This window comes from Lepidochelys kempii, chromosome 10 (assembly GCF_965140285.1).
Source record: "Lepidochelys kempii isolate rLepKem1 chromosome 10, rLepKem1.hap1, whole genome shotgun sequence".
Taxonomy (NCBI): Eukaryota; Metazoa; Chordata; order Testudines; family Cheloniidae; genus Lepidochelys; species Lepidochelys kempii.
Genome location: NC_136389.1, coordinates 20,573,501 through 20,592,194, shown reverse-complemented (window position 1 = coordinate 20,592,194; position 18,694 = coordinate 20,573,501). Strand labels below are relative to the sequence as shown.

The following is an 18,694-nucleotide window of genomic DNA, read 5'->3' as shown; positions in this document are numbered from 1 at the left end:
TAAAGACTGCAACTCTCTTCCTTCTTTTTCCTTTTATCATTAAAACCTTAAGTTTTACTTACTAAAGGATTGGCATATGCATGATTATTGGGTAAGATCTAAAACTCATGTTGACTTGGGGATCAGTGTCGGTCCTTTCGGACTGGTGGACCTAAAATATGGTAAATCTGGTTTTCAGTAACCACTCACTGTATTACACTTGGCTATCTAGATAGAGGTCAAGAGCTGGAACAGTTAAAGGGGACTGTATTTGGCTTCTTGGTAACCAGTGTGGTATTACAGAAGTTGCTTTGTTACAGGCGTGGTGAATCTAAAAGAATAAACAACCAGTCTGGTGGACTGTCTGCCCTATTCCTTGTAGTCTGCCCTGGATATAGCATCCTCAGTGTGGCCCATTCAGGCACCCACTCACAAGGGGGTACCAATTAGGAGGTATCTACTGCATTCCATTTCACAATTTACACACAGCTAAAGTTATTGTGATGCCCAGTCATAAAGCTGGATGTCTGAACTGCTCCCATGCAAATTCAAATAGCAGTAAACTTGCAGCACCATATATATTACTAGGTTTTTTCACATTAAATATGTCACACTGGGGGGAAGAAAAGTTATATTTAGATTATTATGTTAAAAAAAGGAAGTCCATGCAGAACTCTAAAAATGACAATGAACATATGAGTTTAAAGAAGCAAAAACTAAGAAAAGCATGAAGAGACTCCTTCCTTTTAAAAGTTATTAGTTTTAAAAAATGAGTTAAAATTAGTTTCAGGTATTGCACCTGCCTCTGAGTTGCCCCCCATTTCTGGTGGTTTTACTTTTCTATTTTTAAAAGGTTTTTACTCTCTGTATTGTATGAGAAAGATCCAAACACACATGAACAGAAACTGACTGATTTTGCAAGTGGAAAAAAAAAGTTTTCAATTAATCCGTATAAGTTACAGTGATCTTAAGAACTATTTGTAGCAACTGTAGTTATAATAACTCAGACAGAAGCATGATTTTTAAACTGACTGTGTCCTTTAATTCATCCTAATACACCTAACCACTACATATGCAGAAAATAAGATTAAATTCAGATACGAACAAAGATCAGCTTTTAAAAATTGTATTTGAATTTAGTGTTCAATGGTGCTGCCTTGAATTAGCCATACTACAGAAAGCTTTAGTACCTAGCTCTGTCAATACACCTAATTCTTGTCAGGCCATACTGATACTATTTGAGTGCTCATCCTCTCTTATGCAAAGACAATCACAGCGAAGGCTGTGGTACACAAATAGTGCTTAAAATTAGACTCTTCAGGTTCCTGTTTCCTTGTAACCCAGGTCAGGATTTGAGTCAGTTTCAGGAAGTTAAAGGCAAAAACACTTCTTCGCTGCACTACCCAAGCACATAAAATCATCTTGAATAAGTGACAAGTTAAAGACTTTGTCGGCATTAAGACTAAGTTTACATTAGAAGCATAGTAAATCTGTTGTATCATTTCACCTACAGTGTCTTGTAATGGTAAAAAAAAAAATTAGGCTTGCCAAACCAGACAATTGACCACCTATTATTTGACCAGGATCAAATACTGTCCGATATTCCACCAAGAATGCCCTATGTAGATGACAATCAGAAAGGTAAGTTGCATCATGGTGCCATCTGTTAGCAAGCCTACTTAAATGTATTGATCATTCATTTTCACATATGCTAATGCCAACTGTTTGGAAAAAGGTGAACTAATTGAAAGCTGAGCATCTTAACTGATTGGAATCTCTAGAACAAACAATATATGTCTATATCTGTATCGTTATTTGTATACCTGGCCATCACTGTACATGGCAGTTTACAAAACACATTAAACAAGTTAAAAGACATGATCCCTGCCTCAAAAAGCTTAAATCTAAACTGACTAGACAAATTTACAGAAATTAACTCAGAAAAGAGTGGGGGAGAAAGAGGAGCATTCAGTCATTAAGCCTCCTCCCCCAACAGAGAAAACATGCACCTATCAAGCATAAGTGCCTTTAAAAAGGACTCTCAGAGTTGCTATGTATTTTATTTCTGTTTAATTTCATTTTACTTTTTCATTGTAACTGTTCAGTCTTGAATAATGTTCACATTTAAATGCTAACCCATTGCTAAAAAGAATAAAAGTAATTATTTCTTTCATTTTTTAAAGATTCATTTCATTGTGTTTCATATTCTTCTGAGTTGAAACAACTCAGTAAGTAACTTGTTTTTTGTAATTAGGCATAAATATCTAAGGCTAACATCTTACGCTTTTGTGTTACTACTCTAAAAATTAATGCTTTAAAATATTTGACCAGTTATTTTTTGACCACTCAAATGCCAACCCTAAAAATATATGTATACTTTATATTACTTTTATTAGCCTTTTTAGCAATGGGTTAGCATTTAAATGTGAACATTATTCAAGTCTGAAGTTACAATGAAAAAGTAAAATATTATAGATAGATAGATTTTAAGGTTGACATTTGAGCAGTCCAAATATACATACACACACACACCCAGAACCTAGTTTAGCCAAAGCCCCCTTTATCAAACCACCTCCACATCTAAAATTAGGTTCTGTCCCCTGATATGAATCATTTATATTGAAGACCCTCCAATTCACCTGAATACATCTCTCTCATTCGGTTAATAAAACTGGGTTCTGTTACACAATAACCTAAGAAATTCCACAGTGTGCAAACTCCAATATGCAAAGTTTGGTAATTACAGTCAGCAAATGTAGTGAATTAGTTATTTGTGTGACAGCCCCTGACAGTTTTAGCTATTCAGTACTGTACATGGCAAGTCCAAAATGCTATAATACTGAATATAGTTCATGTCTATATTAGTTGGGGTTGTCATCTCACCCACAAAAAAATATTCTAGCATGTAAGAGTAGATCATGACTATTAATAAAGTAGATATAAACTTACAGGAAATATCTATCAGGCAGTATTTCATACAAGTATCAGTACAGTTCCACATTCTGTTAAAAGGACATTATCTAAAAAGTCACACCTTAAAATACTCAGTCTGTGTTACGAAGGCAACAGATTAATACAACTAATAAACTTGCCAGTCTAATTAGTTTTTTAACTTTTGTACCATATTTGCATTTCAATTTGAAAAACAGTGGTCGAAGGCAATTCCTGGTTCTCACACACTAACATTTATACTTTTAGAGTTCGTAATATCATAGAAAAATGATTAAGGACCAAAGTTTTAACTGACTTGTTTAATTCACGCAAATTGTCCTATTCATCTTTTTGTTTTAAGACTAAGATTTTGCACTATTCCTAGTCAAAAATCTTAGTCTTAAAACTAAAGATGAATAAAAAAATTCACATGCATTAAACAAGTCAGTTAAAACTTTTGTCCTTAATCATTTATCTATTATATTATAAACTCTAAAAGTATATGCTAGTGTCTGACAATAAATGATAGTGTCCCAGCCTCAAAAAGGGACATAGTTGAAACAGATTACATTTGAGTTTGCCTAATTCTCTACCTAAAGAGAGATGTGAATATGATGCATACTTTCTCTTTCCTGGGTAGCAGCCGTGGTAGTCTATATCCACAAAAAGAAAAGGAGTACTTGTGGTACCTTAGCGACTAACAAGTTTATTTGAGCATAAGCTTTCGTGAGCTACAGCTCACTTCATCGGATGCATGCAGTGGAAAATACAGTGGGGAGATTTTATATACACAGAGAACATGAAACAATGGGTGTTACCATACACACTGTAACGAGAGTGATCAGGTAAGGTGAGCTATTACCAGTGGGGGGGACAAAAAAACAAAAAACCTTTTGTAGTGATAATCAAGGTGGGCCACTTCCAGCAGTTGATAAGAACGTGTAAGGAACAGTAGGCGGGGGGCAAAAAACATGGGGAAATAGTTTTACTTTGTGTAATGACACATCACTCCTAGTCTTTATTCAAACCTAATGTAATGGTGTCCAGTTTGCAAATTAATTCCAATTCAGCAGTCTCTCGGAGTCTGCTTTTGAAGTTTTTTTGTTGAAGAATTGCAACTTTTAGGTCTGTATTCGAGTGACCAGAGAGATTGAACTGTTCTCCGACTGGTTTTTGAATGTTATAATTCTTGACCTCTCATTTGTGTCCATTTATTCTTTTATGTAGAGACTGTCCGGTTTGGCCAATGTACATGGCAGAGGGGCATTGCTGGCACATGATGGCATATATCACATTGGTAGATGTGCAGGTGAACGAGCCTCTGATAGTGTGACTGATGTGATTAGGCCCTATGATAGTGTCCCCTGAATAGATATGTGGACACAGTTGGCAACGGGCTTTGTTGCAAGGATAGGTTCCTGGGTTAGTGTTTTTGTTGTTTCAGAGGAACAGCCGTGTTAGTCTGTATTCGCAAAAAGAAAAGGAGTACTTGTGGCACCTTAGAGACTAACCAATTTATTTGAGCATGAGCTTTCGTGAGCTACAGCTCACTTCATCAGATGTTTACCGTGGAAACTGCAGCAGACTTTATATACACACAGAAATCATGAAACAATACCTCCTCCCACCCCACTGTCCTGCTGGTAATAGCTTATCTAAAGTGATCAACAGGTGGGCCATTTCCAGCATTTGTTGTGTGGTTGCTGGTGAGTATTTGCTTCAGGTTGGGAGGCTGTCTGTAAGCAAGGACTGGCCTGTCTCCTGAGATCTGTGAGAGTGATGGGTTGTCCTTCAGGATAGGTTGCAGATTCTTGATGATGCACTGGAGAGGTTTTAGTTGGGGGCTGAAGGTGATGGCTAGTGGCATTCTGTTATTTTCTTTGTTGGGCCTGTCCTGTAGTAGGTAACTTCTGGGTACTCTTCTGGCTCTGTCAATCTGTTTCTTCACTTCAGCAGGTGGGTATTGTAGTTGTAAGAAAGCTTGATAGAGATCTTGTATGTGTTTGTCTCTGTCTGAGGGGTTGGAGCAAATGCGGTTGTATCGTAGAGCTTGGCTGTAGACAATGGATCGTGTGGTGTGGTCTGGATGAAAGCTGGAGGCATGTAGGTAAGTATAGCGGTCAGTAGGTTTCCGGTATAGGGTGGTGTTTATGTGACCATCGCTTATTAGCACTGTAGTGTCCAGGAAGTGGACTGCTTGTGTGGACTGGTCCAGGCTGAGATTGATGGTGGGATGGAAATTGTTGAAATCATGGAGGAATTCCTTAAGGGCCTCTTTTCTATGGGTCCGGATGACAAAGATGTCATCAATGTAGCGCAAGTAGAGCGGGGGCATTAGGGGACGAGAGCTGAGGAAGCGTTGTTCTAAGTTAGCCATAAAAATGCTGGCATACTGTGGGGCCATGCCGGTACCCATAGCAGTGCCGCTGATTTGAAGGTATACATTGTCCCCAAATGCGAAGTAGTTATGGATGAGGACAAAGTCACAAAGTTCAGCCACCAGATTTGCCGTGACATTATCAGGGATACTGTTCCTGATGGCTTGTAGTCCATCTTTTTATGGAATGTTGGTGTAGAGGGCTTCTACATCCATAGTGGCCAGGATGGTGTTTTCAGGAAGATCACCGATGGATTGTAATTTCCTCAGGAAGCTGGTAGCGTAGGGCCTGTGGAGGGAGTCTACATAGCCAGACAATCCTGCTGTCAGGGTGCCAATGCCTGAGATGATGGGCGTCCAGGATTTGCAGGTTTATGGATCTTGGATAGCAGACAGAATACCCGTGCTCGGGGCTCTAGGGGTGTATCTGTGCCGATTTGTTCTTGTGCTTTTTCAGGGAGTTTCTTGAGCAAATGCTGTAGTTTCTTTTGGTAATCCTCAGTGGGATCAGAGGGTAATGGCTTGTAGAATGTGGTGTTGGAGAGCTGCCTAGCAGCCTCTTGTTCATATTCTGACCTATTCATGACGACAGCACCTCCTTTGTCAGCCTTTTTTAATACGATGTCAGAGTTGTTTCTGAGGCTGTGAATGGCATTTGGTTCTACAGAGCTGAGGTTATGGGGCAAGTGATGCTGCTTTTCCACAATTTCAGCCTGTGCACATCGGTTGAAGCACTCTATGTAGAAGTCCCGTCTGTTGTTTCGACCTTCAGGAGGAGTCCACCCAGAATCCTTCTTTTTGTAGTGTTGGTAGGAAGGTCTCTGTGGGTTAGTATGCTGTTCAGAGGTGTGTTGGAAATATTCCCTGAGTCAGAGACGTCGAAAATAGGATTCTAGATCACCACAGAACTGTATCATGTTCATGGGAGTGGAGGGGCAGAAGGAGAGGCCCGAGATAGGACAGATTCTTCAGCTGGGCTAAGAGTATAGCTAGATAGATTAACAATATTGCTGGATGGGTTAAGGGAACTACTGCTGTGGTCCCTTGTGGCATGCAGCAGTTTAGATAGTTTAGTGTCCTTTTTCTTTTGTAGAGAAGCAAAGTGTGTGTTGTAAATGTATCTGTACAAGTTTTTTCATGAAGTTGATGGATTTCCACTCCATACGGCTAAATTCAGTGCCTTGCATAGTGACAGGTTTCAGAGTAGCACCCATGTTAGTCTGTATCCACAAAAAGAAAAGGAGTACTTGTGGCACCTGAGAGACTAACAAATTTATCTGAGCATACCTCAACCTCAGCCTGGACCAGTCCACACAAGCAGTCCACTTCCTGGACACTACAGTGCTAATAAGCGATGGTCACATAAACACCACCCTATACCGGAAACCTACTGACCGCTATACTTACCTACATGCCTCCAGCTTTCATCCAGACCACACCACACGATCCATTGTCTACAGCCAAGCTCTACGATACAACCGCATTTGCTCCAACCCCTCAGACAGAGACAAACACATACAAGATCTCTATCAAGCTTTCTTACAACTACAATACCCACCTGCTGAAGTGAAGAAACAGATTGACAGAGCCAGAAGAGTACCCAGAAGTTACCTACTACAGGACAGGCCCAACAAAGAAAATAACAGAATGCCACGAGCCATCACCTTCAGCCCCCAACTAAAACCTCTCCAGTGCATCATCAAGAATCTGCAACCTATCCTGAAGGACAACCCATCACTCTCACAGATCTCAGGAGACAGGCCAGTCCTTGCTTACAGACAGCCTCCCAACCTGAAGCAAATACTCACCAGCAACCACACAACAAAAACACTAACCCAGGAACCTATCCTTGCAACAAAGCCCGTTGCCAACTGTGTCCACATATCTATTCAGGGGACACCATCATAGGGCCTAATCACATCAGTCACACTATCAGAGGCTCGTTCACCTGCACATCTACCAATGTGATATATGCCATCATGTGCCAGCAATGCCCCTCTGCCATGTACATTGGCCAAACTGGACAGTCTCTATGTGTCATAAATATAAAGGGAAGGGTAAATACCTTTAAAATCCCTCCTGGCCAGAGGAAAAACCCTTTCATCTCTAAAGGGTTAAGAAGCTAGGATAACCTTGCTGGCACCTGACCAAAATGACCAATGAGGAGACAAGATACTTTCAAAAGCTGGGGGGAGGGAGAAACAAAACCTCTCTCTCTCTGTCTGTGTGATGCTTTTGCTGGGACCAGAGCAGGAATGGAGTCTTAGAACTTAGTAAGTAATCTAGCTAGATATGCGTTAGATTCTATTTTTTTTAAATGGCTGAGAAAATAAGCTGTGCTGAATGGAATGTAGATTCCTCTTTTTCTGTCTTTTTGTAACTTAAGGTTTTGCCTAGAGGGATTCTCTATGTTTTGAATCTAATTACACTGGAAGGTATTTACCATCCTGATTTTACAGAGGTGATTCTTTTACTTCGATTAAAATTCTTCTTTTAAGAATCTGATTGCTTTTTCATTGTTCTTAAGATCCAAGGGTTTGGGTCTGTGTTCACCTATGCAAATTGGTGAGGATTTTTATCAAACCTTCCCCAAGAAGGGGGGCATAGGGTTTTGGAGGATTTTGGGGGGGAAAGACGTTTCCAAACGTTTCCAGGCTCTTTCCCGGTTATATATCTGTTAGACGTTTGGTGGTGGCAGCGATAAAGTACAAGGGCAAAAGGTAAAATAGTTTGTACCTTGGGGAAGTTTTAACCTAAGCTGGTAAAAGTAAGCTGAGGAGGTTTTCATGCAGGTCCCCACATACAGTTCAGAGTGGGGAACGAACCTTGACACTATGCAAAAGAATAAATGGACACAAATGAGAGGTCAAGAATTATAACATTCAAAAACCAGTCGGAGAACAGTTCAATCTCTCTGGTAACTCGATTACAGACCTAAGAGCTACAATTCTTCAACAAAAAAACTTCAAAAACAGACTCCAACAAGAGACTGCTGAATTGGAATTAATTTGCAACTTGGACACCATTAAATTAGGTTTGAATAAAGACTGGGAGTGGATGGGTCATTACACAAAGTAAAACTATTTCCCCATGTTTATTCCCCCATCACCACCACACTGTTCCTCACACGTTCTTGTCAACTGCTGGAAATGGCCCACCTTGATTAAAACTAAAAAAGGGGGGTTTTGGTTTTTTGGTTTCAGAGTAACAGCCGTGTTAGTCTGTATTCGCAAAAAGAAAAGGAGTACTTGTGGCACCTTAGAGACTAACCAATTTATTTGAGCATGAGCTTTCGTGAGCTACAGCTCACTTCATCGGATGCATACCATGGAAACTGCAGCTGACATTATATACACACAGAGACCATGAAACAATACCTCCTCCCACCCCACTGTCCTGCTGGTAATAGCTTATCTAAAGTGATCATCAAGTTGGGCCATTTCCAGCACAAATCCAGGTTTTCTCACCCTCCACCCCCCCACACACAAACTCACTCTCCTGCTGGTAATAGCCCATCCAAAGTGACCACTCTCTTCACAATGTGTATGTTTTTTATGTGTGAGGTTTTTTTCCCTCTCTCCTGCTGGTAATAGCTCACCTTACCTGATCACTCTCGTTACAGTGTGTATAGTAACACCCATTGTTTCATGTTCTCTGTGTATATAAAATCTCCCCACTGTATTTTCCACTGCATGCATCCGATGAAGTGAGCTGTAGCTCACGACAGCTTGTGTTCAAATAAATGTGTTAGTACTTGTGGCACATTAGAGACTCCTTTTCTTTTTTCTCTTTCCTGTTGCTCTGTTCCGTGACGCCCAAGTTTATGTTCCCATAAACCCTACTTTTTTCAGAGGAAAACTATTAATACATGTTTCACTTTATTGTCTAGTTAAACTCATATAGATCTTGGCAAGATTTACAAGTTTATAAAGGCAGGTCAAACGTTTGGCCTATCATCCTTAGTAATGTTGCTTTATGCATAATCTAGTCCTGGATAGCTGAGAAACATTTCAATTTAGAGAAAATTCTACCTGCACCATACATGTCTCTCTATTGGTAAAAAAAAATAGATGAAGGCTTCAAAAACAAAAATTTGGTAATTCATAAAAATAGTGACAAGAAATATCATATATAAACAAACTATGGACAAAACTGCTGCTAATAAAACAGCTTCCAAAGTTTTACGTAGAAATGTCAACTGTTCTTTTTAACTGTAAAAGGAAATTCCATTGCTTAAGTGTGCAACGACTTACCACCGAATAACAACTTAAGCCCTGATCCTACATCCAGGTTGAGCTCACTGCAGGACTGGAACCACAACTAAAAAGCAGATGCAGGCCACTTGAGGTTACCAGGGTAGTTTCGAAGTATAAATGAATATAGTGGCAAAACTTGAAATGAAGCTGAACATCTGAGAAAAGATTTTTTGTGTTTTGAAAGTCTGAATGTTACCTGCATTTCACAAAATACTAATAACTTTCCCTGTGGGTCTATGATCATCTTTTTCATCTCCTTTCAAGCCAAAATTATTTTGATAAATAACTTTTCTAAATACAAATGCCACATATACCCAGAGAAAATGTTAGGAAGATGCTCTCACTTTCATCTGTTGTATAGTTTCTCTTTCATAGCCAATGTAATTCATGAATCCACATGGGGTTTAGCTGCCTCAGTTAATACTTTAAATGTTAAAATTGCATCTTTCATCAACAGAGGTTAAACATTTTAGCAGTAGAGTTAGAACAGAACCCAGGACCTAATTCCCAATTCACTGCAGCAGAAAAAAGGACAGTCTCGGGGTTGGGGGATGATTTCCCTCAGCATGCTATTTGTGTTTTATGAGCAACTCTGACAAGCCTTATTTCAAGTCAATTTTTACAACTAAGTTATTGCTCTATTTGAATGCAGAATGTGTCAATCTGCATTTTGAAAATTATATTTAAAGTATTGCTCATGTAAAATCCCATTTGAAGAGAACTATTGTTAACTGTTACTACCAGTCCTGGTACTTCAACTTGTGTGACCAATACCCACCCTTCCCTCCACCTCAGAAATTAGCCTCCATGCTGATTTCCCCCACACACACACCCCTGCAAGGATAGTATTGCCCTAGATCCAATATTTATTAGATAAATGGTCAGTTCAAGAAAAACTGAGGCCTGGGCAAAACTGTACAATTCTTCCTCTCTCGCTGTAATCTTAAGATTCAGTGAACACCATCTTGCCTCACTTCACCTTAAATACCCTGCAGTTAATTTAGGGTAGAAAAAAAAACACAATAGATACAGAACTGGTGTGTGTATTTCAGGAATAGCAGATGGAGGTTTCATATTGTCACTTAAAAAAAAAATCACATCAGCAAACATGCTTCTTTGTTCAAGTTACTAACCACATCTCAGTGTACTAAGTAAGAATATTACATTATTTATGCTCTGTTTACTTTCTGCACTTTGCTCAGTTCAGGCAACTTTGATTTCAAAGCAGTCGGCCTTACAGGTGTTTACAGTCCGGTGGCTCTCAGGGGGTTAGCGCTGCAGGGTCTGGGGTTTCACACGTTGCTAGAGGACTGAGCTTCACACAATAAACATGAAGGGGGAGGAGGGGAGCTGCGCCTCATTCAGGGATCCGAAGTAGGAGGGGCCACCTTTCCAGTGCCCAGGGACTAGGTTACCCCTCCGGCACGTCAGCCTGCCCCCAGCGGGAGCCGCCAGCCTAACCGGCCCTTAGCACCGGCTGGCACGGGGCGCGCCATGACCCCCAGCAGCCAGGCAGCGCCACAGAGAGTGGGGATAGCGGGAGGGGGGAGGCCGGGACTCAGCCGGGCGCTGCAACACAGCCTGAGCCTCCCTCCCCGCGGGCTCGGGCGGGCACTCACCGCTCATGATGCCCGGAGTCCGGTCCCTCCCCGGTACTGCAGCTAGCCCCCCTGCTCCCGCTGAGACAGCTCCACAGAGCGAGGCCGGGCTGGGGACACGCAGAGCGGACACCCCGCCCCCGGAACCGAAGCCCCGCCGACCCGGAAGGTAAATACTGGAGGCCTGACGACGCGAGAGAGACAGCCCCGACATTCCCTCCTCCCCCCGCCGCGTGCGCTTCCCCAACCGCCAAGGGGGAGCGCTGAGCGCAGCCTTGCCTCCGGCAGGGCGCTCTCACGGCGGGGTCCTGCGATGGCCCCGCCCCTGGTGGGCGGATCTCTGGCTAGCTCGAGGGCTGGCTCTCTCGGCCCCACTCATTGTGGGAAGCCCCCTGTTCAGCCTCTGGCTGTTCCTAGGCGCCCCGCTCAGAGCAGTTTGGGGAAGCAGAGGGCTGCTAAGGATGCCCAAAAACCGGTAAAAAGAAAAGGAGGACTTGTGGCACCTTAGAGACTAACCAATTTATTTGAGCATGAGCTTTCGTGAGCTACAGCTCACTTCATCGGATGCATACTGTGGAAACTGCAGCAGACTTTATATACACACAGAGATCATGAAACAATACCTGTAGCTCACGAAAGCTCATGCTCAAATAAATTGGTTAGTCTCTAAGGTGCCACTAGTACTCCTTTTCTTTTTGGGAATACAGACTAACACCGCTGTTACTCTGAAACCTGTCAAAAACCGGTAGGAGAACACTTCAGCCTGTCTGGCCACTCAGTAAAAGATTTAAGGGTGGCAAGTCTGCAACAGAAAAGCTTCAAAAACAGACTCCAAGGATTCAGAGTAACAGCCGTGTTAGTCTGTATTCGCAAAAAGAAAAGGAGTACTTGTGGCACCTTAGAGACTAACCAATTTATTTGAGCATGAGCTTTCATGAGCTACAGCTCACTTCATCAGATGCATTCAGTGGAAAATACAGTGAGGAGATTTATATACACACAGAACATGAAAAAATGGGTGTTTATCATGCACACTGTAAGGAGAGTGATCACTTAAGATGAGCTATCACCAGCAGGAGAGAAAACCCCCCGTAGCAACAATCAAGGTGCACCACCGCCTCCAACGAGAGACTGCTGAATTGGAATTGATTTGCAAATTGGATGCAGTTGACTTGGGCTTGAATGGAGACTGGGAGTGGTGGAGTCATTGCACGGGGTAGAGCTGTTTCCCCTTGTTTGTTCCTCCCTCCCCCAGCTGTTCCTCAGGCGTTCTTGTTGACTGCTGGAGGTGGTGCACCTTGATTGGCGCTAGGGGGGGTTTTCTCTCCCCCCACCCACTCTCCTGCTGGTGATAGCTCATCTTAAGTGATCACTCTCCTTACAGTGTGCATGATAAACACCCATTTTTTCATGTTCTGTGTGTATATAAATCTCCTCACTGTATTTTCCACTGAATGCATCTGATGAAGTGAGCTGTAGCGCACGAAAGCTTATGCTCAAATAAATTGGTTAGTCTCTAAGGTGCCACAAGTACTCCTTTTCTTTTTGAGACTCCAAGGAGAAACTGCTGAATTTGAATTAATATGCAAACTAGCTGCCATTAACTTGGGTTTGAATAGAGACTGGGAGTGGCTGGGTCATTACACATATTGAATCTATTTCCCCATGTTAAGTATCTTCACACTTTCTTGTCAACTATCTAATGGGCCATCTTGATTATCACTACAAAAGCTTTTTTTCTCCTGCTGATAATAGCTCATCTTAAGCCTCTTACAGTTTGTATGGCAACTTCCACCTTCTCTGGATGTGTGTGTGTGTATGTGTATATATTTATAAAAAAAAATCTTACTATATGTTCCATTCTATGCAGCCGATGAAGTGGGCTGTAGCTCACGAAAACTTACATTCTAATAAATTTGTTAATCTCTAAGGTGCCACAAGTACTCATGTTCTTTTTTGCAGATACAGACTAACATGGCTGCTACTCTGAAACAGCAGAGCGGGGCGTTTGGAAGCGGAGTAATAACCATTTCAATGGGAGAGTCAGGTCCAGTTTTCTTTGCTAACTAATAACCTGGGTTAAAGAAACAGAGGCAATCAAGGAAAAGGAGAGGTGGTGCTGTCAGAAAGCAAAAGGCAAGGTCCAGATTGTACTAGCAACTCCAACGTGGGGAGAACTGGGGTATCCATGCAAACTTTTCATCATGCATTTGTTTTGTTTTGTTTTTTGTAAGGTGAACAAAAACCAAACCAGATTATCAACTGTGAACCTTTTTTCACTCCTGAACATGAGCTGAACTTAATTTCTTGGGGACCAGCCCCTTCTGATGAAACTAAAGTAGAAACCTACATCCACATCTCACAGTTCAGGCCTATCTAGCCTGAGCAGCATGAAACAGCCTTGAACTCCAAGCCATTCTACTCTTAGAAGCATAATCATCCAAATGTGAACATCCACAATAGATGTAGTCCTGTGGTAATTTGGAAGCTTCTGAAGTATTTCTTCTCTAATGTGCTTCATAAAGCAACTTCCCTTCATGATTCTTTGCATGTACAGATAATTGTTTCAGACCAAAGAGCTGTATCTTCAAAATAATAATTTGAAATGAGAAATACCATATATAAATGAAAGATGGATTGAACTAGTGAAAAATAAAATATTTAAAACTTTCAAATACAGGTGTCAAGTATCATTTAACCAAAAATAATCCCAAATGTTGATGTTTCAAAATACACAGCACCAAGAAAAGCTACAAAAGTAGTTGGGAAAACTAGGTAGCAAAACAAATAAGAATAAAATCTACTTTCTTTGATTAAGGGCTATATATGCATGCATAGATCCAAGGTCTTGAACAGGTCCCAAGCACAAATGAAGATTAATGCAATTGTTATAATAGAAACAGTTACAGTACATCTTATTTAGATTCCCATGATGTATGGCTTGGCCAAAATTTTCAGACTTGTGTAGCCAGAGTTAGGCATCTAAATCCATAATTAGACGCCTAAATATGTGGCCTGTGTGTCAGACGTGCAGAGTGTGATGTTCAGCAAGTTTTGTAATCTTTTTTCCTTTCAGTTCCTCAATTTCCCCATCTTAAAGATGTGGGTTATTCTTGTGTTATGAGTCTTAATTCACTCATGATTGTTCCTTCACACTGAGATCCTTGGATGGACGGTGCTCTAGTAGTACAAAGGTGATTATTGCTGAGCATCAACAGCCTTCATTGACTTCAATGGGAACTGCAAGTGCTCAGCAGCTATGAAAACCAGAACACTTATTTAGGTGCGTACGCATGCCTAACTTTAGATTGAATTTTTTGCATGTAGCTAGTTGACACTAAGAGTAAATCCCTGCTAAATATTTTTTGAAAATGTTTGATCCATATAAGAAAGCCCTCCTCTACTATCAGAAACCAGATTGGCAATTGGAGGCTTTGCAATACCATCTCTTCTTCCAGTATAGCAGTTGTGAGGTATCTTAACTGGGTATAATTACATATTCCATAAATATATCCAATACTGGAGCACTTCCTTTGCAAGCATTCCCATTTTCATTGGGCCCCAAAGTCTCAGAACCTGGATCTCTGAAGTGGTACCAAAATGATGCTACACACCTTTTTTTCTCCCCTCCTTTTCTTTTGCACCTCTTAGTACTACATTTTGGTACAAAAACATTTTGGTACAAGATTTATTTCTGTGACATGGTTATTAAATATACATTTGAGCTTGCTTATTGATGGCATTTATGCACATCCAACCTTTTGACTAGTAAATATAGTCTTTAATGATAGTGCAGAAAAGTTTTCCCTGAATAGAGGTTCTTATAGCTTATAAGTTCCAGTAAATAGCTCCCAAGAGAGACTAAAATTAGAAATAATATAATACCAATGAAAGTTAAATGCAAGAGCTATAAAGAAACCACATGTACTATCCTTCTCTACTGACAGCAAATAATAAGATTTATGAGTATACCTATACTGGATGAGCTGATTGAAGCATTTTTTACTACATAATAATCAATCTCCCTATCACAGAGTCATTGTAGCATCTGGAATATAGCTGCAATATTCAGAAGTCTTTGTGGTAACCAGAACAGTAGCTCCTTCCTCTGTGGCTGGTAATGGGAATGAAGTATCAAAGCCAGTTTGGAGTTTCACCAAGCCACAGTCCCCGCAAGGGCATTCCTCCACTGAATACGTCAGTGATGCTTCACTTTGGAGGGAATCTCCAATTATATCTGCATTCACACTGGTCTCAGTATCAGCCTTGAGTATAACATTCAGCTCCACTGCAGACTCTGTGAAGATATGAAAAAATATTTTAGTTCACGTGGCATGCTATCTCAGTCAGTAAAGTCAAGTCATAGAATCTACTGAACGTGCCCCCGCTCTCAAATTTAGGATGGGCATCTACGGAATCTATTATATATTTACTATCATATATATATATAAAATTAACAGAAGCATCTTTGCTGTAAATATCTATGGATATGAAAAGGTCAAAAAGTAATTTAATTCTTTGCTGCCATAGGGAAAATATATATATGGCTTTGAGAGGCTACAGGGTTGAATCAAGTCAATGTATACTTTACAAGCTGCGAGGCTAATCTTCCATCTTTATTCTCCCGCCAAGTAAAATTCCTTTTGACTTCAATGGCAGGAAGGACTGGGCCTTGATAAAGAAATTCTGTTAAGAGTTTATAGCAATTTTCCAATGCAAAATAGGATAAGCAAGTTAAAAATATATACTGGAATTAAAAAACAAGTGTGATTCTCTAGCCAAGACCAGAGAGCTCCTAACTACTATTGGCTATAATATGATATCCTTACCCATGTTGGAAAGTACTTTTTTCCACAGTTAGTCTCATTGACTTTAGTGCGTCTATTTGTGGAATAATGTACTCTCCAACATGAGTAAAACTATCAGAATCTGGTGATGTAGGCTAGACTAAAAATTATAAATTCAAAGAACATAGTGGAAATTCACAACAATCTGAAAATATTTTACAAAGAATTGTATTTCTTGACAATCATATTTTGTACCTGTGTTTTTCAGTTCTTCCTTTGATTGTTTTGCGTGCCTCCTTTTAAACAAGACCATTAATATGAACACTGTGAATGTTAAAATCACTCCTATTCCCAAACCGATCCAAAGAATTCCATCTGATACTTTTATTTGACCTGTAGTACCTTTTAAAATAAAGGAGACATATTATGTACATTAAAAACAACAAGCAATTAATAAATACATGGCCTAATCTATAAGCCTCTCACATCTCTAAGGAATAATTTCTTTTTCTGGTGAGTGACACCTAGGTAGCTTGAAACATTTACTTTTCCTAACATAGTTCATTTGATATATAGAATACTGGGTTTAGGTCTTCAATCTTGTACAGATTTTATACTTGGTCTCGTAAACTTTAGTGTCATTCTTCATGTTTTATGTTTAGAATCAATGCAAAGTACAAATGTGAAAATGCACAGCACAAACAAATAATGTTACAGAATTGGTACTTACTCTCATTACAATAGCTCTGACATGAAAAAGGTGGCTTACTGGAACATCGAAGGTGACAGGGTATACAAGATTGCAGCAAGCTGTCAAAATACTCATTTTTGAAGCAATGTTGAGTCATCAGGGTCAGTAATTAGTGAACTAGGAAGCCACAGAAATGGTTAAAGAGTAAGGACAAGCTAAGGAGGAAGAATGTTTCCACTTCTCACTTTGTACAAACAGTAGTAAGTGTGGCCAGCAACAGCAGCTAAATATCAAGGTTCTTCTTAAAAAGAGTATATTAAATAATAGGGATTTCACCTGAGGCCTCTCAAGGGACTCTGGCTGCTCATTTGAATAGCAACTGCAGATTCAAGTTTCTAGAAGGACCATCCAGCTGGATGGAAGTAATTTTCAATGTAAATTCTGTCTGAAACAGAAACTGATTATTTATAGAGGGCATTTCTCAAGCAGGTGCTAAACACTACAGACTGTAGAAAAAGTCTCAGGATTCCCAAACAAGCATTTTCATTAACAGTTAGTCCCTGCCTTCAGGAGTTTGTTGTATTCTCTCTCTCAAAGTTATGGATCCATACCAATTATATCTCATTCTAGCCTGCAAACTTCTCCAGGAAGCATTGATTTAATTTTTATTCTTTTCTGTTCCATTGTAACCACCAAACAACATGCTGTATTGTTGATGAATAGAGGAGAAAAAAAGAGGACTGTCTAGTGGATAGAGAAGGTGACAAAGTCACACCCGCAGAATGCATGCTTGGTGAGGCTGTACCTCTCCTCCTCTCAGATCCTCTGCTTCCCATTGGCTAGGCTTGGGAGGTGGGCGGGCTGATTGTTTCTCAAGTTCCCTTCCATGCCACATTTTTAAACTCCTCCTTAGCTTTTCAAGCTGCCCTGCCCTTCCTCTCCTTACTTGCAGTTTTTCAATGCTGCAGATCTGACCTATTGCTGTTTTGGGGTCAGGATGGAATTTTTCCCATTGGCCCAAACTGGCCACGGTCTGCTGTTTTTGTTTGTTTCTTTGTTTTTTCACTTTCTTTGCAGTATCATGGAGGCAAAGTAGCATTGAAAGGAACAGGACTTGAAAGTGTAATAATAGGAAGTTTATGATGACTGTTTAGCTCATTGCAAGTTGCAGCTAGTGTCCAGCATGGATAAATGCTAAAAGGGCCAATTCCCAGGTAAATGAGGCCTAGGACTTCACTGGTTGACTTTGTGTCTGTTGGAGAAGTGGAAACCTGACATTGTGATGGACTGAGATCCCTCCTTGCTATCATTGATCCCCCCACCACAGGGGGAGAGTGTGATAAATGTGGACATTTTCTGTAATGTTTTTATGAGCTCTTTGTGACTCTCTACCTACCACGTTGGCACTGCTACACATTGGGGGGAAAGAATTCATTTTCTTGCTAGGACATGAAAGATCCAGCTAGGTATTTGCAACATATAGTGGCTGGATTGTCTGGGCAGGAATCAACACATTTGAATGGATCAACACATAGACAAATGGAACCCCAGTGATGGAAAATTAACATCTAGTTGTAGAGGCAGCTGAACATGTGAATATAGCACAGTTGTGTCCAGAGAACTAAGATAAGATAAGGTGGCTGTGTTATGAGCTGAACGCTCAGAGACACAGGCTCTGGCCTAGGAATAAGACAATGGGAGAGACAGAGAAATGAAGCAAAGATGTTTTCTACAGCAGCTTGGTTCAAGGGAGCCCTGGCTTTAGTCTCTCTGAACTCTGTCTTAACCTTTGCTCCTCTATGATAACCTAAGGACTTTCAGATTCTGTAGACCAGGTGATTAACAAATTGTTAACCTGTTTTTAAAAGACTGCCTGGTGTCACTGCAAATACTTACTGAGAGCATTGTGCCCTGAAGGAGTTTGCTACAAATCTCCTGCAGCAGTCTGGTTTGGCTGGATCTGCTCCAGGGAGCCATGGAGAGAGACAAGGATTGCTGGCACCTGAAGGCCTCGTTTCAGAGTTGTGGAGCCACAGACGTTTCCCTGTGGAACTGTGTGGACACTTGGGGTCTGG

At 40.6% G+C, this 18,694-nt stretch overlaps 2 protein-coding genes across 2 annotated transcripts in view; both read right to left on the bottom strand.

The window, feature by feature from the left end:
• Nucleotides 1-11,312, bottom strand: part of SNX29 (sorting nexin 29) — a 454,788-nt gene extending 443,476 nt beyond the window's left edge. The window contains 1 exon segment of the mRNA XM_073362374.2: nucleotides 11,163-11,312. The gene's annotated coding sequence lies outside the window, so the exon portion shown is untranslated.
• A 3,857-nt stretch (nucleotides 11,313-15,169) lies between these two features.
• Nucleotides 15,170-16,776, bottom strand: TNFRSF17 (TNF receptor superfamily member 17). Its single transcript, XM_073361405.1, has 3 exons — nucleotides 16,659-16,776; nucleotides 16,184-16,330; nucleotides 15,170-15,438 (listed from the first exon to the last, which is right to left on the bottom strand). The coding sequence occupies exons 1-3, from the start codon at nucleotides 16,774-16,776 to the stop codon at nucleotides 15,170-15,172; spliced, it is 534 nt and encodes a 177-aa protein (XP_073217506.1).
• Between the last annotated feature and the right edge of the window lie 1,918 nt (nucleotides 16,777-18,694).